Source organism: Panthera leo, chromosome C2 (assembly GCF_018350215.1).
Source record: "Panthera leo isolate Ple1 chromosome C2, P.leo_Ple1_pat1.1, whole genome shotgun sequence".
NCBI lineage: Eukaryota > Metazoa > Chordata > Mammalia > Carnivora > Felidae > Panthera > Panthera leo.
This window is the reverse complement of record NC_056687.1, coordinates 113283126-113306672: the sequence shown is the minus strand read 5'-3', so window position 1 is coordinate 113306672 and position 23547 is coordinate 113283126. Positions and strand designations below refer to the sequence as shown.

The 23547-nt window shown below is 46.9% G+C and overlaps 1 protein-coding gene and 1 long non-coding RNA gene across 2 annotated transcripts; one reads left to right on the top strand and one right to left on the bottom strand.

Annotated features, from left to right (window-relative positions):
- Positions 1 to 370: 370 nt before the first annotated feature.
- Positions 371 to 19804, bottom strand: SIAH2 (siah E3 ubiquitin protein ligase 2). The gene is made up of 2 exons (XM_042955935.1): positions 19217 to 19804; positions 371 to 989 (listed from the first exon to the last, which is right to left on the bottom strand). Exons 1-2 carry the CDS (start codon positions 19631 to 19633, stop codon positions 432 to 434), a joined length of 975 nt encoding a protein of 324 aa, XP_042811869.1. The 5' UTR covers positions 19634 to 19804; the 3' UTR covers positions 371 to 431.
- On the top strand, positions 4665 to 6045 carry LOC122230206. The gene is made up of 3 exons (XR_006207340.1): positions 4665 to 4967; positions 5296 to 5373; positions 5803 to 6045. It is a non-coding gene; the product is annotated as an uncharacterized LOC122230206 (long non-coding RNA).
- Positions 19805 to 23547: the final 3743 nt, after the last annotated feature.

Here is a 23547-nt window from a genome sequence, read left to right as displayed (position 1 = left end):
AGTTTGAGAAAGACTAAAACAATTCCTACTCCCTAAAAACAAGATAAAGGTTAAGGTATCTATTGACAGTCACTGTGCTTTTGTCAACTTGGCGAGACCAATAGAGAGAGTCAGACAGGAAGGAGCCTCTAATTCCTAACGTACTGGCCTACAGGAGCCCTGAGCAACCTGTCAAGTGCTGTTCAGTAAGTAAGTACAATTTCGTAAGAAAGTTGATTTCAGATCACAGAACAGACTCCAAATGACTAATAGGCCAACCCCATTCGTTCCTGTTTAGTGAACTTTGTTGGGCCAGTGCCAGATGGGAAGCTGCTGTTCAAACAGAACATGGGGGGTAACTGTGGGTCTTGACTTGTGAAGACACAGTGAATAAAACATCTATAAAAACCTTTATTAACCACAGAGCACTGCGCCCAAATAACCTCGGTGCCTCATGGACAACATGTAGAAATGGTCACGTTGATTCCAAGGTTGCCATTATCTGCAAACAGATGCGCTATGGCTGTGTCAAAAACAAGGCAGTCGCTGTTCATGATGGCCGCGGCCACCCCGTCGTGGATGGACCGGGGCGTGGCCTCCCAGGTCAGTCTCCGCCGGTTCCCGTTCAACTCCAGTCTGTAGGCAAAGTTCTCGGCTTGTTTGCGGGTGCCAATGAGCAGCACGATGGCGAAGAACTGCTGGTGGCCCTCGTACTTCTCTTGTTTCTCCAGCACCAGCATGAAGTGATGGCCAAAGCACGACTGCATCATCACCCAGTCGACAGCCCCCGGCAGGTTAATGTCTGTGGCTAGAAAGACGATGTCTTCTCCCTGGAGGGTGGTAATGCTTTTGTGGGCGTGCATGAGATGGGACATCACGGCTTCCAAGGACCCCTGCCACTTGCAGGAAGCACCGGGACAAGGGCAGGAGTAGGGACGGTATTCACAGATGTCTTCGTGTTCTGGCTTCTCCGTGTGGTGCAGTGTCAGGGAACAGCCCGTGGTGGCATACTGCAAGGACAGAAAGATTAACACGTTGAGCCATCACGCCTTCTCAAAACTCCTACTGGTGCAAACCTCTAAGACGATTCACTCACTTAGGTTTCCGGGGCTTAAACTGAATTCTTATCTCAACTACTTTCGCTTGAGAGGAGTTAAGACCACGAGTCTCAGTTCGTATTCATCCTCAGTCTTGCCATACATAAAACTGGGAATGTCCTCCGCCGAGAAGGGACGGCGGGCCACGTCCTCACTCCCACATTGTTGAAAACGTGAGAACTGAAGTGCTCCTTACTATTAACATCTCAAACGGCATTGCTGAGCCAGCCCTAGGAAACCGGGCCTTCCCCGTATTTTCTGTGAAACCTAAAGAATTTTTGAGAACTTCAAATTGCTTAGGTGTGCGGCTGGGCAAGGAACAGGTTACCTCCAGACTGGTTTTCACCCAGAGACAATTATGAAAACAGTTTAATTCCTCTTGGTTGTCCCCTGCCCCTTCTTCCTAGCTCAAGCTGGTGACTGAGAGGCCGGCTGCGGGCCAGCTGCCCCCGCAGTTCCCTGCTCTTGCCTGCGGGAGTGAGCAGTCAGGGCGGAAGGGGGCTGAAGGCCCCCCACATCGCTGGAACTATGACCTCACTTTCCTCACCTTTTACCCATCCCCAGTCCCAAGGGGCTCCACATACACTTTTTGGGTGACGGGAAATCATACCCAAGAGCTACTGTACCAGCTCGGGAACCTGCCGGCCAGGTGGGTTCCAGCCAGTGGAGGTTAAAATGAGGAGGGTCCAGACCACTTCCTCAAGTTCCAGGGCAGGCACTTGTCCCAGACGAGCTTTCTGATAGTCAGTCTGTCCCTCAAATGCTGCCTTAATAGGGTAGGAACCAAACCTTTTTCTCCCTTGCACTTGGGATGACAGTCCTGATGAATAAATCACACCTATCTTGGGAAAAGACCACACGGCAAAGAACCAGACTTCTCCCAACCCTCCCAAGAATGACACTGTTAACTCCTAGATACCAGATGGGGCACCAGCCCACAGGTAGACACTTCCCCAGAGAGCTGTGCTGGTGTGTTGTGAAGAATCAGGAAACCTGAATCACCTTTCTGGGTGAAACTAGAAGCCGGCCGCATCCCCCTCAAGCTCGTGGTGGCAGGTACATCGGCTGCGTGACCCCGCTTGGATTCCCCCACCCCGCTACCAAGACGTAAAGACAGCGAAGGTGGGCAGGGCCAGGCCATGTGTCTAAGATGCCGTGCCCATTTGCTAACAAAACAAAGCCCCGTGTCTGTTTGGATGGTCACTACACTGCCCAGGGGTAAACCCCTTATAAACTTGAAGTCGGTCAAATCCTAATCTCCGCAGATGAATCTGTCACTAGCAACAAGCAGGCACTGGGGACCTTCTCCACACAGGACCCTAAACTGGACTCACTGAGAGGAGGGTGAGAAGGCAGTCTCCATTCTTAGGGAGAGGAGTCTCCCCTCATGAGGAAGTGGGTGGCTTAAAGAAAGAAATGCAGCTGGTTTCTCCCCCACACCTAAAGTGGATTATAATAACCTTCAAGAGAACTTGGCAGAAATGTTTTCATTATTTACTGTGCCCATAGGGAATGCTTATTCATCTTTTTAAACCATGGTCTAATTTTAAAAGCATGGGTATAAAAAAACTTTATAATCAGAAGGAAAAACAAACTTATTTATCCATATGTATTTCTACTTTGTGTTCTTCACAGTTTAAGGCCCCTAAAAAAACAAAATCCCTACTAACTGTGTTTTAAATCTAGGGTGTGGTTAGGAATACAGAGCCTTCTGGTGTTTTTCTGTGAGTGATGGGTAAGGCATTTCTGCCCAGCTTAAAAACACACATTACCCACAATAAAAATAGCAAGAATTAGTCCAGATTCTGTGGCAGATTCTCTGGCTGAAACAAGTCCCCGATCCTTGGATCTGAAGAAGTTTCGGAACGGGCCACTTATCGCAGCTGCCCACGAATCATTCCAAGAACGAGATGAACTCTGGCAAAGAGTGTAGGGAAGGATACCACCTGTATCCCTGACCCGAAGCCCCTGACCCGAAGCCCCAAACCACTCCGTGTTCACGAACTCAGATGTACAACAAATAGTTATCGTCTAGCAGTCATTTTAGAACTTTTTCTTGTGTAGCTCAGGTAGGAATTTTTACATTCTGAATTATCTGGTTTGCCTTACAAACCACTCACTCTTCCTTCAGCCCAATATAGAGAACAGGGAACCTCCCCCAAGCTACACAAATAGAAAAGGCGCTACTTAGCATTCGTGTGGACAACGACCTTACAAAAAAATATCTTGCTACAGCCTCTATTAACTTAAATAAGTATATTTTTAAAGTGTTAGGTGCTTACTCTGCTTTTTCTAAACAGGCTGAACTTTAAAGGCAATCTATTCCTTCTCTTTTCCATCATGGGCGAGGGCGTGTCTTCATGACCACTGGTGCCACTTTTATGACGACTGGATAAGAGATGATCTCTAAAAAGAAAAGATCTAAACTTTAAATATGCGTGCACTCACACGCACACAGACGCATGCGCTCTTGTGCTACACTGCATACTTGTTGCGGCATTGTTCTGGAATAGGGGCTCGCATCCGGGGATCAGAGGGAGGGTTCAGAGTCTGAATTCCCTGACGCTGTAGGCTCTGTAGGTGCCTCTGAGCGGCAAACCCAAATTGTACCGGCCCCTCGCTTGTGTCTTCCTGACCAGCTCCGAGGGTTCCTCAGGGCTGCCAACCTCTGTCCTGGAGCACACAGAGGGAATCCGCTGCAGATCCCGCCCTCCTGGGGTTTCCGGTCGAGAGGGGCCATGCCATGCAACAACAAATAACTCAAGACTATCAGAAGTACAGACAACTATGCAAACAAAGATTGGTGGGGCGGTGGGGGGGGGGGTGTGTGGTGGTGGTGGTGGTGGTGACAGTCGATTTCAAAGTGGGGATGGGCTGAGGAGGAGATTGGGAAAGCTTCACTGTAGGCAAAGTGGACTATGGCTGGAACAGCTCCAACCGGTTCTAGCATTGGGGGAGCGGAGCAAACAGTGGGGATGAAACCTAAATGAGAAGGCAGGTCCAGATACCCTCGGGGATTTTACTGACAATTTAGTTTGTTTTCCGGGTTCCTGTACAGTAGCACTACAGGTTTTCCCCGCTATCTGAACGTACAGTGTTTCTACAAAACCCTTTGTGAGACAAAATGGCATAAAGCAAAGAAGCAATCGCCATTAACTTAGATGAAAAACTTTTCCAGCATTCCTAGTGCCAAGAAATAACCTCTCTTGGGCTTCTCTGATACCTTAGGATACATCTTGCTAACAGATGCACAAAATCAATTGAGATAAAGCACAGATGCTCACAGATGCAGTTCAAAGCTATGGAGTCCTGATGCTGAGTGTAGGTCCCAGGGAAGAAGCTAGGTGAGGCCACTCCTGCTGCTCAGGATGTGCACTGCCCAAGAAATGCTGACCGCTATTTTCCCTTTCCACCTTCTTTCGTAGATGTGAAAATCCTCTTCGGATTTCTTTTGGTTAGCAAAAACAGGTCTTTTGTAAAAGCAAAATCATGTCAAATGGACTTTGAAAAAGTGGGGGATACCTGTACTGACATTTTAGACCAGATCATCCTTCATGGTGGGGGCTGTGCTGTGCACTGTAGGATGTTTAGCAGCATCCCTGGCCTCTACCCACTCGATGCCAGTAGCAATCCTTCCCCATTGTGACACCCAGGAATGTAACAGGCATGGCCAAATGTCTGGGGAAGGGCAGAATGGCCTGGGGTTGATTCTGATGAATGACAAAACCTGGCTGGGCAGCCACAATGCCAGTTGTGAGAAGGGGCCCACACCAGTAAGCAGGTCAGGCTGGTCATTCCCCACCCAACGGGCACTACCCAGGACAGCTCGGGAACGCCAGCTGCCAGTGAAGAGACACACAAGGAGAGCCTGGTGGTTTGCAGATCCTGGAGGTAGGCCAGGGTGCTAGTTCTACCCGTTCTACAGACTGACTGACTCATCACGGCCACATGGCCATTTCTGGCCACACGCGGGGCAAGCCCTACATTCCCGTGCTCCTCCTCCAGTGCTCTTTCAAGGTAGGGGATGTAATTCTGGAGTCAAAGAATCAATGTTCTCAGTAAAAGAAACAAAGAAACTTTGTTTCTCAGTAAAAGAAACTTACATCTGCCTTAACCCCCAGTCCCCAACCCGCCCCCCACCCCCAAGCCCAGGGTCCGCAGACACACTGCTTCTGGAAGCAGGCAGGTCCTAATACTAACTTCTTTCTTGGATTGCAAGGAGAAAAAACAGCCCTTCATGACAACGCTTCTCCCTAAGGAATGAAGAGCGGAGCAGCACGTCACGAATAAGTAACCAGTAAGGAGGCCCTCCCATCTTCTCTGGTACCTGGCAAGAAAGTCCTGAGGTTTCACTTCTCACACTCTGGCTGGGGCTTGCCCCACCAAACAGTAAGGATCCAGAGGATGCCAGCTTTCCTTGAGATCCCCGGTTCTTGCTGCACACTCTCGTTCCTGAGACAGAGCGCTGGGGCTGCCTGTGTGTCCTGGGGACACGTCCACACCTATAAATGAGATTTCTCCACAGGGCCACAGCTGCTCACGGTCCCCCAGGGGGTGGGGTGAGGTGAAGTGGGAATTCCCTTTAAGCAAACCTCTTTTGGGAGCGAGGGCGCAGGGATACACCCGCACACGGAAGCCCCAAGCTAAAGCAGAATGTAGGGAGGGGGAAGATGAGCCGGCAGAATGAGAAACAAATGCTGACATAACATTTCTGACTGCTCTTTAGAAACTTTTCAGGTTGCGGTGGCTCAAAACTCTTGTGCAAACGTGTTCTGCTGTGAAAGGCGACATGTGACCTGGTGCCTCAGTTTTAAGTCTTTGCAGAAAGCAGGAACTAGTGCCAATTCTTTCCCTGGGCATGGGGTTTGAAGGGTGTATTTAAGTTGGAATTTAGGTAGGGTTTTTCCTTTTCTGGCAGAGGAACCCGTTCACACACAAATCTGATGAGATACGTCAGAAAACAAACACTAGACACCTGTTATTTACCTAATAAACGCAGTCACATTGTATTTGTTTATGGAATGAGCACATAAACAGAATAACCCTGTTTAGCCAGAGTGCTAGTCAAGGTCATGGATCCTGTGACTGGTTTAGAACAGGTTACTTAATCTATTTCATTAAGTGTGAGTCCCTGCAATTCAAGAACAATTTCCTGAGCTCCAACAACCAACAGGTTACTAGAATGGAGGCACCCTGAGCTCCGGCAGAAGCATGTCCCTGCTCAGGGACTGTGGGGTCACCGCCCTGCCCCCGCCCACTTACACCTCCTAGGAAACTGAAGTTTATTAGCAAACCATCTGCCGGCGCCTCAAAGGAGAGTGTCTCAGGAAAAACAAAGCACGATCAATATTTTGTTGTTGATGCTCGTAAACGTTTGAATTAAATCCAAGAAACGACCTCGTGGTCTTAGAGTAAGCAAAAGCAAAGTGTGCTCTTCTGTCCATCTAATAAACTGTAATGATCACAAAATGCACACAGACGGCTAAATGCAATGTAGGACCCCAGACCGGGGTCTGCTACAAAGGGCATTACTGGGGCAGCAACTGAAGTTTGAATATGAACCGTGGATTAGACAATAGTATCTACTGCAGGTCACATTTCTTGATTTTGATAACGGGACCATAATTATATAAGAAGACCTCCTTGTTTTTAGGAGAAACAGTGCAGTATTTGGGGGAAAGGGGCAAGATGTCTGCAGATTATATTAAAATGGCTAAATAACTGTATGTATGAAGTAAGAACACACAAAATGAAAATGCAAATGGGGCAAAAAGGAAACAACTGCTGAGTCTGGATAAAGGGCATATGGGAATATTTTTGTACTATTATTACAACCGTTGTGGAAATTTGAAATCATATAAAAATAAAAACGTGTTACAGAATTCAGGGACTGAGTTAGCATATTTATCCTCCATGGGGCAGAGATTCTTTCTGCAGGGTTGGTTGAATGAATTAAATTTTATACTAGGGTGTTGTTGTTTTTTTTTTTTAAAGAATATATACTTTTAACTGCATACCTACCGGTAAAAGCAACTAAGTTACTTAATTTTTCTTTTTTATTTACTAGAAGCTCTTGGGAGTCATTTTAGTGAACCAATAAATTTTTACAATGAAGACATCAGTTGTTATAATAACCAACACTTCTTTGATCTCTCTGCCCCTCATGGAAGACAAAGCTTTCTCCATTGCTCCTCTGATCCTTTAAAAGTTGTTGGCCCTGGACTACAGTCTCATTGTTATCCTAACTAGCCACTGCAGGTTCATTATCTATCACACTTAGTGGTCCAAGGGAAATTCCTCTACTTGATTCCAGACATGTCATAAAGAGGCTCCAGGACGAAGCTACCCATGCCCCCTTTTTCTTACACAGGTAAACCTCTTTTACTCCCGGGGAGGTGAACTCACACATGGAATCTGGGTTATACCAGTTCAGGTGGAAGGATGATCTCTTGGCGGTATAACTTACTATGTATGATCAGCAGATAATTAGGGGACTATTGGTAGAGGTCTTTCTCTTCTTGACATTCTTTCCCCCCCGCCCCTCAACATTCTTAAGACTTGTTTGAATGAAAGGGGTGCCTGGGTGGCTCAGTTGGTTAAGCTCCCGGCTTGGGCTCAGGTCATGATCTCTTGGTTTGTGGGTTCAAGCCTGGCATCAGGCTCTGTGCTGACAGTTCAGAGCCTGTAGCCTGCTTTGGATTCTGTGTCTCCCTCTCTCTCTCTGCCTCTCCCCCACTCATGCTCTGTCTGTCTCTCTCAAAAATAAATTTTTAAAAAATTCAAAAAAGAATTAAAAAAAAAACTTGTTTGAATGGCAGTTGTAGTTAAACCTCATATAGAACCAAAGCATGGTGAAATTACATTTTAACTGGCAGTTAAACTTAGATTTCACCACTTTTTCTTAATGTTTATTTTGAGAGAGAGAGAAAGTGCAAGCAGGGTAGGGGGCAGAGAGAGAGGGAGAGAGAGAGTCCCAAGGAGGCTTCACACCATCAGTGCAGAACCCAATGCAGAGCTCAATCTCAGGCATCGTGAGATCAGGACCTGAGCCAAAATCAAGACCCTGATGCTCAACCAACTGAGCCGTGCAGGTGGCCCCAGATTTTACCACTTAAAAAAAACTCTTTTTAAGAGACACAAACAGAGTGCAAGCAGGGGAGGGGCAGAGAAAGAGGGAGACAGAATCCCAAGCAGGCACCAGGCTCTGAGCTGTCAGCACAGACCCTGACGTGGGGCTCGAACTCATGAACCACGAGATCATGACCTAAGCCGAAGTCAGATGCTTAACTGACTGAGTCACCCAGGTGCCCCAATTTTACCACTTTCTAAAAGGACTTCTAGCAAGTTGAACTAGCTCCTTCATGACTAAAAGTCTGTTACTGTGCCCTCAAAATATCAGTGGATGATCACAGGTTATTTTCTAGTTAATTTATGGGTCTATTTATTTTGTTCATTGATTTACTGATTTGCCTACTTCCTGCCCACCTGACATTTGTTGGTAAATGAACAGACATTAGGTTTATCTGCAGATGATTGTTCTCCACCGTATTAATTTTACTTTAATTAAAAGTCTTACTATGGAACTTAGAATTTAAAAAAATCAATATATCTTGAGATCAAGAAAGAAAAATATCTTTATTAGACTTCGGTCACTATGGGTTTTGTTATTTTTCATAAAGGAATTTCACATATTTTATTTACATAAACTATTCGGGGTGGGGGTGTTTGAAGCTTTTCTGCAATCTTACATAGATGGGGAAACGATACGGTTGTCATTCGAGCGGCTCTATATCCCTCTTGTTTAAAATGAGTTTATTGGGGTGCCTGCGTGGCTCAGTCAGTTAAGCGTCTAACTTTGGCTCAGGTCACGATCTCACAGTCGTTGAGTTCGAGCCCTGCGTCGGGCTCTGTGCTGAAAGCTCAGAGCCTGAAGCCTGCTTGGGATTCTGTGTCTCTGCCCCTCTCCCTCTCCTTCTCTCTCCCCCCTGCCTCTCAAAAATAAATAAATATTAAAAAAAGGGGGGGGGGTTACAACCACCAGTTAGAGTTCAGTTACCTTGTGTTCCGTGTAGCACAAATTGAGCCTACCATGTCACCTCTGCGTGAATCTACAAAACCGTTGACCACTCATCCGCGGACTCTCATTAAGGTTAGACTTGGGCAACAGGAGAAAGTGAACTCTCTTCTTGTGCCTCAGTCACGATGCTCAACCTGCATCTGTCTAGCCACCATCCTCTAAGAACCTTAGTGGATCTGCACTAACCCAGAGGGTGGATTCCTTACCTCCACTGTGAGGCAGCGCAAAGAATCCTCAGCCAAAGGTTCCGTAACGGTTCCACGGATACTATTATGAGAAGATGGTATCACTCAGGGCCAGCACCGTCAAACGGTGGCGAGACTAAGAAAACACGGACATCTAACTTCATGAGCTTTCTGCTGGAGAAGGCAATGCTAATTAAAGTCATGGGCTCTGGGGCGCCTGGGTGGCTCAGTCGGTTAAGCAGCCGACTTCGGCTCAGGTCATGATCTTGCAGTCTGTGAGTTCGAGCCCCGCGTCGGGCTCTGTGCCGACAGCTCAGAGCCTGGAGCCTGTTTCAGGTTCTGTGTCTCCCTCTCTCTCTGACCCTCCCCCGTTCATGCTCTGTCTCTCTCTGTCTCAAAAATAAATAAACATTAAAAAAATAATAAAAAAAAAAATAAAGTCTTGGGCTCAAGACTTCCTCTGTTTGCCTGAGAGAACGCTGACAAACCCCACGGTGCAGATGACTTTTTTACCACAGGTGTCCTGGGGGCAGACTGGGGCGATGTTAGCCCGGTCATCTGAGAACATCCTGCCGTTGGGGAGGGGAGCACATCTGGCCGTACAAAGCCTCCTTGGGCTGGCAGGGGGTTATTTTTAATCTCAGAAACTTTAAACAAAAGTTGACGTTTGACCCAACACGCTTCTCATCTGACCACGGCCAGACCAGAGTCAGCAGGCAACGACACAGTCTCCCGGAGAAGCAGTTTTGTGAGGTGCCTTTAGAGCGTGGGTTCAAGCAAACAAAAGCACCTCAGGGTCAGAGCCGGAATTAAAGGCTTTCTGCCACCCTACCAGTGCCTCGCCCGCTCTTTGTCACTATGCCCTTACTCCTCCAAGCCAGGCTCCCACCTGCATAATCAGACTAAACGCTACGACCCGCCTCCAACAGGGCTGCATCCCTCTGCAGTCTTTATTTCTCAACTAAAACAATCGCATTCACCGGAAGACTTAAGGGGTAGGGCTGCCCGATCTAGCAACTGAAAACACAAGATGCCCAGGATGTCCCAGGCGACATTTGGGTTATACTTGCACCAAAAGAAAATTACCTGAAATTGCACCAAATATTGTTGATCTGAAATTCAAATTTAAGTTGGCACCTTGTAGTTTACCTGGCAACCTTAATAAGAGGGCCCTCCTGATACCGGGGTCATCCCGCCAGAAGCCATTATGTGAATCTGGAATGGGAGGGGGGATCGTTGTTCCTCAGGGAGGGGCGAAGCCGATAACGGGAAAGGCAGGAGGCTGAGGGGGAAAAGACACTGTGTGTGTAATTACAAGGCCCGTCCTGGAGTTTCTGTTCCCTGAACTTACAAACTGTAGGACTTTGGGCAAATCTCTTAGGCAGGATACTAACTGTGTCCTGTTTCCTTTACAAAGTGATGAGGAGGAGATAACATGAGATAATATGCCTCGTTCAGACAAGGTAAACAACACTCTGTACAAGCAGCTCTGCTGGCCTCCCTACGTAACCCCATCAGGACCTTCCATCCCTTCCTTCTTTGTGGGTAGATAGCTGCTTATCCTACATAATGCGGCTCTGTCCCCCAACACTGCTGAGAGGTCTCTAGACTCCTCTGCTCCTGCTGCTTGAGGAGGGCTCTGCGGGCACATCTGTCTCCTCTGTTAGACTCATAGCTTCAGAAGGAGGGGGTTGCGGGGGAGGCAAGGACTGGCTGGTCAGATGGTTTGTAGGAGGGAGAGGCTGCAGGAGATTCCCAGGTATGGGGGGATATGAAAGTTAGTAGGTAGTCAGGAAGAGCCAGCTCTGGCCCAAGGTTCCATCAGGGAGAAAAAGCAGGCAGTAGTGTTAAAAAAAAAAAAAAAAAAAAAAAAAAAAAAAGCCAAAAGGATAACACCCATTGTAGGTGATGGTGTAAAGAAATGGACACTCAATTGTGAAGGATTCCAAGTGAGAAAGCAGTTTGGTTCTGCTATCAAAAGCTTTTTGATTTCTACACATACACTTTGGCCCTACCATCCAACTTCTAGGAAGTTACCGTTAGGAAATAATTACTTTCCTATGCACAAGAACTGCTCTAGCAGTACTTAAAAAAATTTTTTTTAACCGAATGATTTAAATGACCGCAAATGGGAGCTTGCTTAAACATCTCTGGTACTATTAGAATACTATGCAGCCATTAAACATGAACTTAAAGACTATTTACCAATGTTGAAAAGCAGTCACAATGTGTTAGATGAAAAAATATGTTATGACATTGTATGTGGTTTATCTTACCTGCTTTTCTTTGAGTGAAAAACCCCACTGATGTCGATGTAAGTTTGTAAGGACAAATGCAAAAATGGTATAGTGGTTATTTCTAGGTGGGAGGATTATGAGATTTTAACTGCATATACATATTATATATAAATATATATTTTAACTATATATTATATTTTGAGAGAGTGCAAGTGGGGGAGGGGCAGAGAGTGAGGGAGAGAGGGAAACTTAAGCCCGTTCCATGTCCAGGTCAGAGCCTAATGTGGGGATTGAACTCACAACCTTGAGATTATGACCTGAGCTGAAATCAAGGCAGATTCTTAACTGACTGAGCCACCCAGGTGCCCCTAATTTTATGTTTTTATATGTTCTACATTTTAAAATAATGATCATAACTTTTAAAAACATACTTTATAATGTATAAAATAAGATATACATGTTACAAAACACTGCCTAATCTAACCAGGCTTTCTCCTCTGAAAGCATTATAGAAATGAAAAACATGAGGCCTTGTCACTGAAAAACCGATGCCAGGGCCAGAGTAACTCAGCTGTATGAAACCTACATGATAAGGAGGAGGGAAGAGAAACTCATTAGGAAAGTATGTGGGAGAAAAGAGGTTCTTTTTTTTTCTTTTTAAAGTTTATGCCTGGACCTGACCTCACACACTGACCATTTGTTTTCTGCTAGCTTCTAACCGTGCTGTGGTTCTTCAGTGCTGGGGCTGTGCTAGGCACTTTGCATGAATTATTACCATGTTTGATGCTCACAACAACCCAGTGTGCACCCTATTTTACCAAGGAGCTGCTGAGGTTTGGAGAAGTCACCAAACCCCTCATGTGGGGATGCAGCGGGGATCTGGACTAGGAGGTTCGAGAAGGGCCTCCCTCAAAACTAGTAGCAGAGGGGCGCCTGGGTGGCTCAGTCGGTTAAGTGTCGGACTTCAGCTCAGGTCATGATCTCACAGCTCATGAGTTCAAGCCCCACGTCGGACTCTGCTGACAGCTTGGAGCCTGGAGCCTGCTTCGGATTCTGTGCCTCCCTCTCTCTCTCTCTCTGCCCCTTCTCCACTCGCGCTGTCTCTCAAAACTTAGTTTCTCAAAACTAAATTAAGAAAAAAACAAACAAAAAAACTACTAGAGGAGAAGGTAGCCTGGGGATAGGAGTAACCCAAAGATACTACTTTTGTCCATTCGAAGTTTTAAAATAGGGCCCAGGCCCACACATTTAACACAGGTATATCTTTCATCCGTCTACAGTGTCTGTGGCTAAACACTGGGAAGGGGTAATCTTTTATCTCACAGACACCATATAGTCGAAAAATCACTACAGAAAACCAACTGGAGATGAGACCAACAGTTTCCCAATGTTTAAGAAAAGCTAATGGAGCTAGATGAGGACCTGGGTTAAAAGTGATGAAATTCTGCTAGAGAATTTTCACTATCTCTAGTAAGCCTTAGAAAGCACATTCTCAGGTTTAACATAAAGATATATTTAATCAGGAAAACTTTTTAGCTTTCTTATTTTCCTCTTCAGTATGTGCAGAGCAGAGTCATATTCTGATGCCCCATGTATGATCCCACCCTGCACAACTCGCCAGTAATACACAATGTATTGCACTGGGAGTTCGCTTTAGCAAATGTGTACCTACTGTGTGTCCCTTTCAAGGAGTGAGGACCTTATGAGTTTGCATGAAAAATGCCATCGTTCACAAATTTTGTCTGCACGAGTCTGGCTCTTACATTTTATAAGGTCTTACTGTAGTCATACGCATACGGTATTTTGTAGGAGCTTCAAAAAAAAAAAAAGGGGATCTAACACAGAACAGGAGGATCTAATCCAATCTCAGGTTAGGCATTTTACAGACCAGACCTGCTGTACCTTTCAGTTCTCCTCCCTTCTGGTCAACTTTAATGTCAACTTTAAGTCACAGTGATTTACTCCTAGTTCTAGAAGGTGGTGACCTGTGAAAAATGCCTGCCAACTATGTGTAGAATCAGCATAAACTTTAGGGCTCCTACCCAGCATTCTAGTGCTTCAGTTCTTTTTCTTTTTTCTTCCTTTTTTAATTTTTTAAATTTTTAAATTTTTAGTTTATTTAACATGAAATTTATTGTCAAATTGGTTTCCATACAACACCCAGTGCTCATCCCAACAGGTGCCCTCCTCAATGCCCATCACGCACTTTCCCTTCCCTCCACCCCATCAACCTTCAGTTTATTCTCCGTTTTTAAGAGTCTCTTATGGTTTGCCTCCCTCCCTCTCTGTAACTTTTTTTCCCTTCCCCTCCCCCATGGTCTTCTGTTAAGTTTCTCAGGATCCACATAAGAGTGAAAACATATAGTATCTGCCTTTCTCTGTATGACTTATTTCACTTAGCATAACACTCTCCAGTTCCATCCACGTTGCTACGAAGGGGCATATTTCATTCTTTCTCTTTGCCAAGTAGTATTCCACTGTATATATAAACTACAACTTCTTTATCCATTCATCAGTTGGTGGACATTTAGGCTCTTTCCAGAATTTGGCTATTGTTGAAAGTGCTGCTATAAACACTGGGGTACAAGTGCCCCTATGTATGAGAGAGAGCAAGAGACAGAGAGTGGGGAAGGGGCAGAGAGAGAGAGAGACACAGAATCCGAAGCAGGCTCCAGGCTCTGAGCTGTCAGCACAGAGCCCAATGCGGGGCTCGAACTCACAGACTGTGAGATCATGGCCTGAGCTGAAGTCAGACGCTTAACTGACTGAGCCACCCAGGCGCCCCTCTAGTGCTTCTGTTCTTAATTTTACACTCAAAAATTCTGTCAATTTGGTTCCTGAAAATCTGGAGCCTCACTGTAGATGTACGTGGACTCTGGTGCTTGCCTGCGCACGCTTTCAAGAGGAAACCTAGCCAACTTCGGTCAGTAGTGAAGACCACAGGGGAAATAGCCAAAGTAAATGGTCTTTGTCTTAGAGGAGTTTTCAAGATGAAGAAAAGACCTTTGAAATGGTTTTGGCAAAGTGGCTTATCCTCTCAGACTTCTGGGCAACTGATCATCCATCACCCAGCAACCGCCTTGATCCCACCCACCTTCCATTTGATCTGGTGAAGCAAAAGACTTAGCAATTCTAGTCACATCTCGGAGCAACCTACCAGCTTGGTGTTATCTCCATTCTTGTTAACTGATGAACAGACAAGCTCAGGGAAGTATGTGACTGGACCAAGGTCATACAAAGCGAGGATGAGAACCCAGTTCTGTCTTTTGTCTAGTACTCTTTTCCCTAGATTGTGAAATTTTAGGGGGAAAAATTTTTCCCTAATGGTATAATGATTTAATAATGGTATAGTGATTTAGTCCAACTCTTTCTCTTAAAGACACTCAGGTCCAAAGACATAAACTGACCTGTTCAAAGTCAAATGTCTAGTCCCTGGGACAACAGTTCAGGCTCCCCAGGGGGCCAGGATAGACTATTCTCTTGGCAAAACATAGATGAAAATAAGCTATAAAACCACCTACAGTTGGGACCGCTCAGAATTCCAAAGTTCACGGAGAGTAAGAGTTAAAGGCAAACTTCCAGGCTCGGCGAATGCTTTCTAAAAGAGAACCAGACCAGAGGTTGCAAGCTGGCAGCTGGAATTTGGTCTGCAGACAGGGGTGGTTTGGCTTGCACGTTCTGGCCTTCAATATGAATTTGGCCAATGTTAAAAAAAAAAAAAAATTGAGATACTTCACATTTAAAAAAAAAAATCCAGATTTCTGGCTTTTCTTGAAAAAAAAAAAAAAAATCCAAAGGTCTGGCAGGCTGCATCCACACTCTCACCCCTGCCGATCAGCCAGGGCTGAGCAGAAAGTGCCTCGACTGCTCCCTGAGGTCTCCTGAACCCTTGGCCACGGGTCAGACACCTCTCTCCCTCACTTCACCTGTCCCCGCTGCCTTTTAGGTTTGTCCACACTGAGGGGCTTTTAACTTTCTATTTTCAGGAACAAAAGCAACACTGTCACAACCCAACTGCAGGGAAGACTTGTCTGACTGAGGCTTTCCAGTTCAGTGATTATCTGGAGACACGCTGTTAGAAACTTTTAGAGAAAACAAAGAAAAAAATGGAGAGAAAATGCTTCAGAGTGTTAGTGGGCTGGAGTGGTTTAGCATTCCCCACCTTTGGGGAGAGAAATACTTGGCTGATATTCAGATAACATACACTGTTGAGTGGGGGTACAAATGTGTCAACCTTCACTTCTCCCCCTACACCCACGCTCCACTGAGAGCTGGTGGGTTTGAGATATGGGAAGAGGATGTCAAAACTTCTCAGGCATAGAGCAAGCCATAGAATGGACTAAAAATAGCACAAGTGCAAGACAGCCCTACTTTGATAGAGATCCTTTTCTTAAAAGGAGACCTGAGCTAATAATGCATGTGGTTCCCTCTGTCAAAGGTGCTGGCAACACTTTAGCCTTTAATTAAGTGGCCTCATACCTATGTAAGGAAGCTATTTGGCAACAAATCCATTTGTGAGCCAACTGAAGCATGAGCAGTTCAGAGCTGTGATGAAATACCCCCAAATGTTAATTCTGTGGGCTATTTCCCCCTGACTTGCCCATCCCACATGTCCTACAAAATTCCTACCACTGAATTCCATAGCGAACATGTATGTTGTCTCTTTGGGATGTTCCCATCAGAGACCCATCTGGTAAACTTATCCGATCAGATGGTTTTGTTTGTTCCTGGTGGGTGCCAACCTTAAGTTATAGTCTGGGGCCTTGGAATAAAAGGCAAAAATCCCTACGTAGCACAAAGGATGTGTGCCTTTGGGATGCAGGTTCATGAACAGGCCTACTGATCTTGACAAGTCACTTAACCCTAACCTCTCTATAGACATTTGTTTCTTTATCTGAAAAAAAGAAAGGCAAACTAATAAATGATGACCCTTGAAAGATAGCTGGAACACAGGCACCCAATAACCATTCCACATAGCCTTCCTTCTTTTCATGGTATTCTAGAAGCTACAGGTCCTTGGAAGTCAAGCAGTTCAATCCCTTTATTTACAGATGAGGAAATCAAGGCCCCAAGAGGTGGTCTCTCAGGCAAACAATGGCAGCGCCCGGCTACACTTGAGACCTGGGCTCTGGTATATCATCCAACATTGTTTTTCTCACATGAGCCAGCCCATAAGAGAAGTTCTGAGAGCAGGTAGGGGCAGTGACAAGGCAGTCCCTATGATTTCCAGGAGTAAGCGCAAGCCAAGGGCTCGCTATACAGACCCATCTTGCTGAAGTCTGACATAGGTCTGATCACTCCCTATTGCTCTCAACCCTCAACTGACCTATCTTTGGTGCTTGCTGTATAATATCCAAGTTTGGTTTATCTAAACTAATTGGCTGAGCTGTCCTGTCAATAGTTTGCATTACTGGTCAAAGTTGAGGCATGCATTCTCCAGCTTTATGAGTCTCTCACACAAGAGTGACTCCAAGATCACTTTCTAAACTTGGTGCCTGGTCTGTAGGGGAATGGTTGACCCTGTTTAGTTTCAGCTTGCAACGTGATGGCTTTCCTTAAATGCATTCAAATAGAATAGGGACTTGGAAAACGACTGACATGTCTAGAAACACTGAGTACCCCTGATTCCCAAGAGAACTGTTCTTCAAGAAGGGCTTCACTAGCATATTACACATTAGGAACAAAAAACATGCTTCAATAGGAACCAGAATCCTAGGTCCTGAAAGTGAAACTTCACACTTTATATAGCATAACTGCTTCCTTCCCTTCTTCTTGGGAGCAACACAATGCTCTTATGAGATTTCTTTTTAAAAATAAGTTATGGAATACTGACTGAAACCAAATGTCCCTCTGTGAACTGTAATTCACCTAAAGCCATTTCTTCTGTAAGCCACTGAACGTTTGGGACAAAGCGAAGAGCTGAAAAGGTAGCTCCTCCGAAATCCTATGGGACACCCCGTGCAGTCCCCATGATATATCTCAAACATCAAATACCCACTCTTATGTCAACTATCACCAAATCTTTTCTTGACCACAAGGCTTCCATCTTCTTCATCACCCTAAAAAAATTATAGAAACATCCAAATTTCATGAGAAACAACTACTGGGCTGGATGAATTAGTCAACATTATATGAGAGGTGGTTGAAAGCAGAGTAATTTATTAAGGTTAACTGAAAACCCATAGCCCAAACACGGATTCAAACCTGTATTTGAATATGCTATTTTAAACTTGATTTGTGGCAGGGCACAGACCAAATTAAATCACTCATTTTACTGACTTGAGTCCCAAGCTTCAATTCTCTGGTGGATTATTTTTAATTTAAAAATAAGCTCTTGCCCTATAAAAATAAGCAGCACCAAGGAGAAATGCAAGACAGCTTAGATGGCCCAAGAGGCAGAACAGTTACTTTAAAAAAAAAAAAAAAAAAAAGACTATTAATGACATGATTTCCATTTCTAAGTTTAGAAAACGAACTTTATGGTCCAGCTCTAGATGATCATGAGGTACTATAGACAGGTATGTCTCAGAAACTGCTCCTGAAGATTTTTAATTACTAGATGTAAGTAAACAGATGCTATATAATATGTCCACACAATGAAAAACTAGGCAGCCATTTAAAATACAATGAGGTAGAGCTAGGTTTCAGACATAGAAAAAATACGTATAATAATACGACTTTACAACAGCAATTTGCACAAGTTATTTCTGGAGAAGAATTTATGTCTGTGTGTGTTTAGGAAGCTTCTTGACACACGCTGACATCCAGGATTCTATATTCAGCTGTGAAAGTGTAAACGTGGCTACACAAATCCATAAAGATACACAGTAAGCCTAACAATGGTGGGAAAGGGGGTGAGAGGTCTTGGTCTTTCATGTGACTTTTCTTCAGTGGTTTGCATTTTTCTTGCAAGAGCATTGCTAACTTTTTAAACTAAATAAATAAAGTGATGGGCTTGGGAGAACTGTAACAGCTCCTATGTGCCCTTCCTGATAAACTCCTAATCAACTCATGTTTTCACCCCACTTAGTACAAACACACATCTCCCTAGTCCTTGGAAGGCTAGGAGAGGGAAAGGCGTGGTTCGCAGGGTTTTCGTGTTGCTGGAGGAAAACAGGCTGTAGGCGCCCTTTTTTTAGCTACACTCCCGAGGGCTCCCACGTGTCAGGCGTGCGCAGAGGGCAGGCGCGGGGTGCAGGGGGAATCCAGTACAGATCCTTACAAGCGGAGCGCTGGTAAAGGGTGCGTTTAGCTCGCTTATTTCTTCCCTCCCCAACACCCCCCACCCCCACCCCGCCCGCCAGCTTCCTGGTCCAAGTTTTACTTGTCCAGTCTAACCCTACCGAGCACACCAAGCACAGAGTCTACAGAGTTCGCAGGCACCTGGAGGGGAGAGCTGTGATGCGTTCTAAAAAACGATCGCGTGCCAATTATTCCGGGGTCAGCACTCGGGCAACTGTCAGCTCAGAGTTACTCCCAAAGTGGACAGGTGGGCGTGGGGGAGGGTGGACAAGTGTAAACATTTCTTTTTTTAAAATAAGAGAGATGCCACCTGCCTCTCAGCTCATACGAGTGGGCTGGAGGACACAGGAGTTCTGGGAGGTCGCCAGGCGGAGGTGCGCGGGTGGCACCTGGGCTTACCTTGCAGGGAAACAGGACTGCCGAGGCCACCTTCTCCATAGCCAGGTTCCTGATGCTGGGCGTCAGGGCGCCCCTGCACGTCGGGCAGCAGCTCAACTTCTGGCGGCATTGGTTACACACCAGGTGCCCGGCCTGGCACTGCAAGATGGGGGGCAGGACATAGTCAAAGCAGACCGGGCACTCGAAGAGCGAGGTCAGCTCGTGGTGCTGCGGGGACACCGGGCCAGCCCCGCCACCGCCGCCGGGGCCCGAGATCACCGCCGCCGCGGCGGGCACCGCGGACGAGCCGGGGCCCGCAGCCGAGATGGTGGCGGCGGCCGGGGGCGCAGCCGGGGACGGAGCGTGCTGAGGCTGCGGCGGCGGCTGCTTGCTGCAGGGTTTGTTAGCGCTGGGGCCGGTGGAGGACGGGCGGCTCATCGCGCTCCGAACCAACCATGGAACTGCGGGCGCCTGCCTGCCGCGGGGCCGCCGGGGTCAAGGCGGTGCGCGCCCCGCGGGCGGCAGGCTCCGAGGCAACGCCACCGCGCCCAGCCCGGAACCGAGCAGCAGAAACGGCCGGCTCCTGCAGGAGAGGGACTGGACTGCGCCGACGATCTCCGCGGCCCCCGGCGTTCCAAACAGTCTTCCGCGCCCCCAGACTCCTCCTCCCGGCGGCGTCGCGGGCCGCGAACCCGAGCGGTGCGCAGAACCCCGGCCCACCAGCTTCTGGAGCGGCAGCTGACGCAAGCCCCGGGGGCGCGCGCGGACGTGACGCCTGGACACGTGTGCGGCCGCTCAGGCGCGCGGGGACTGGCAGAGCCACCCTGCGCTGGGGCGCCGGCTCCGCCCGAGTCCAGCTGGCAGCGCGGGGGGCCGCCTAGCGAGGGCCTCTCTTGCCCAGGCTGCGGGCCGGCCCGCGCCAGTGAGCATGCCCGGCTCGCCGCGGCCGCGCGGGGTCTGCCTTCCGGGTTGGGGAGGGGGCCGCCCTTTGGCAAGGCGTCGCTGAAGTCCTGTGGCCACACCCCGGGGAGCCACGCCGGCGCTTCCCGGGCGCAAACCAGAAGGACAACTTCAGGCGGGCGGGGGCTAGGGTGGTGGGCGGGGCGGGACGCGTGCCCCTACCCAGGTCGGAAAAAACCGAGAGGTTTCTCTTTCCCCGGGTTGAGTCACCCGCGCGAGAGGGGAGGCGGGTGGCGCCGGCGGGCGGGCCGAGTCTGGAACGCTGGGTCTGGACGCTAAGCTTTGGGCGGGAGTAGGGCAGGGGGCTCCGGCTGGGTCTGCAACGGGCCCAGGACCTAGTGCTGGGCTGTTAAAGGTGGGTTTGGACCACTCCTTAGTCCTGCTTCCCAGGGTGGGAAGGAGGTAAACTCTATTAATTTACCAGCGGACCTGGCGACGTTGAATTGAGAGCCACTGACTTGCATAGCAGGCCAGGGATGGAGATCATGGACTGCGTTGGCTAAAAGGAGAGTTCAAGATCACTGGAAGTGCCAGAAATGTGGGTTGGGTCTTGAGGCCTCAGGAAGACTAGGTGACCCTCCGATACAAGGCGGTGCATCCTCATCTTTGAAATCCCCCGGAAGTCCAACGCAAGTTGTAGGCGCTGACTCCGCACACCCCGCGAAGCCCTAGAGAGGTGATGATACTCCAGAGTGAACCACATGTTAATTTAATGTATGCTGTATGCGCCGCGTGGAATTGCTGTTCTGCATAATATGAGCCACTGACGCTGAAACTGGGGAAAGGTGCTACCGAAATGGGAATCGGATGATTCTTTGTAGGAGAGACAGTGAGTGGAAAGGAACAAGTCTGGACTGGGTGAAGAACGGTGCCTTCCATTTACCATCTGTGTGCCTTCGGCCAAAGTCTTTAATTTCTTTGTGCCTCAGTTTCCTCATCTGTAAAAATGGAATGAAAATAGTACCTACCTTATAAATGGGACAGTGAGGATTAAGTGAGTTTGATATATGTGAAGAACTCGGCCTATCCTAAGCACTTCTTCAGTGTTAGCTGTTATTTAAAAAAAAATTAATAGTGAATATGTAATGAATAAAATCATCCAAAAAAAAAAAAAAAGCTGTTAGAGCCCAGAAGAAATAAAATGTAATCTTATAAAGACATCTAGAAAGACTACATGCATAGAATTGGTGAAATCTGATCTAAATCTTGAAAAAAAAATTAATAGACATGGTGTCATTCAATCATTTAGTGTTTCCTGAACGTTTATTATGTGCCAGCCATTGTTTGGGTTCTGAGAAAGGTTATTATTCAGTTTTCATTCTAGTGAGGGAGCAATGCCAATAACCAGATACTCATGAGAGAAGATTTCGGCTTACTAGGTTGGGGGTGGGGAGTGAAAACATTGCATCAGGAGTTAAAGCACAGTGAGAGAATGCACTTGGGGATTTACTGAGACTTGGGCGAGTGGACAGCATGGAAACCTCAGTCGGCCTCTTAAGACCTTTAGCCTCAAAGGGAGGCAGTGACCGCAGTAGATTTTTGAAAACAATAATACGACTGACGCTGAGTTTGTGGAAGGGTACTCTGGGGGAATACCAAATAATAACTAATATTTACTGAGTGCCCACTATGTGCCAGGCGTGGATGGCTCTAAGGATTTCTCAATAACCCTACGTGATGGGTACTGTTGTTATCTCCATCTTATACTTGAGGAAACTGAGACACAGGGAGATTAATTAGCTCAAGATGAAACAGCTAATAATGTTGGAAAACGCTCCAGAGCCCCATTCTAACTACTAGTCTATATCCCTTTCATTTATCCTCAACTCCTACTTATAGCCTGGTTAAGGAGTTGAGGTCAGTGCACTCAACAGTCAGAAAATAGTGGTAGAGCCTGTAATAAAGCACCGAATTTTGTGGGTACACTTTACATAAATTCGTTCCTTAGCTGATCTTGAGCGGAAAAAAAATTAAATTGTATTTATTTTATCTTTATCTTTTTAGAGCACATCGAACATAATAGTGACAACAACAGAAAAATTCACCCATAGTTTCACTTTTATCTGGGAAAATATAACATTTTCCACTTTTAATTTAAAACCCAAGTGTGTCGAATTTATTACCAGAATTTGTTTTCCTTCCCTCCACCCCTGGCCTCTCAGTTCAGGTGCCCTCTACTCCCAGAGCTTATACTGAAGAAACAGGGTCCCTACTGTGGCCATGTTTACGTGAGCCTTCAGTTCTCCAGCCCGCTAGGCCGTGGTTGTTCAAAAAGCAATTTGGTTTTGGAGATGTTGAAACAAAGAACAGGAAAACCAGCTCTCTGCAGAGACAATTTTTCTAAAAATACAGCTAACCCATCCATTCTTACCCTGTCAGATGCCTCCCGGGGTATGAAGAAATTTCTTCTTGTTTCCTCCTTTACGTCAATGCATTCTTGATTAAGTCAACTAGGGTGATTAAAGAAAAAAAAAAAAAATCTCCTCTGGGCAGTTGCTAAAGGTTGGTAGGACAAGAGTGGACAGGCCTGCTGGTCGACCCACATTGATCACCTCTCCAGGCTGCCAGACTGGCTTTTCTAGTCCTACTTCTTTCTTGCTCCTTCCATGGGGCTTTTGTTTTTAAAAAAATTTTTTTCAAATGTTTTATTTATTTTTGAGACAGGGAGAGACAGAGCATGAACAGGGGAGGGTCAGAGAGAGGGAGACACAGAATCTGAGACAGGTTCCAGGCTCTGAGCGGTCAGCACAGAGCCTGACGTGGGGCTCGAACTCATGGACCGGGAGATCATGACCTGAGCCGAAGTCGGCCAATTAACCGACTGAGCCACCAGGTGCCTGCATGGGGCTTTTGAATCAGAGAAGGGTGGCCTTTGCACAGTGGGCACTGTGAGCTAGAGTACTCTGTCACAAGGGCATGTATGCTAAGATGAACTGTGTTATTTGCCCTTGGGGGTTCCTGTTGTTGCCAAGCTTGTGTTGTATGCGTGACTTTGTGGTCTGGGGAGTGGGGGGTGGGGGGTCCTCAATCTTTTGTCATCTCCTGATTATTGACTCATTTACCACATCTGCTGGATGACAGGCTGGCCTCCTTCCCTGCCCACTGAGCCCCGGATTGCGCAAAAGGGACACGTATGAAGCAGGACACCTCTCCTCATCCCATCTCCCACTTTGTACTACCATTTAAAGATGAGGACTGGGGTGCCTGGATGGCTCAGTTGGTTGAACATCTGACGTTAGCTCAGGTCATGATCTCGCGGTTTGTGAGTTCAAGCCCCGTGTGGGGCTCTGTGCTGACAGCGTGGAGCCTGGAGCCTGCTTCAGATTCTGTGTCTCCTCCTCTCTCTGCCCCTCCCCTGCTCATTTTCTTTCTCTCTCTCTCTCTCTCTCTCT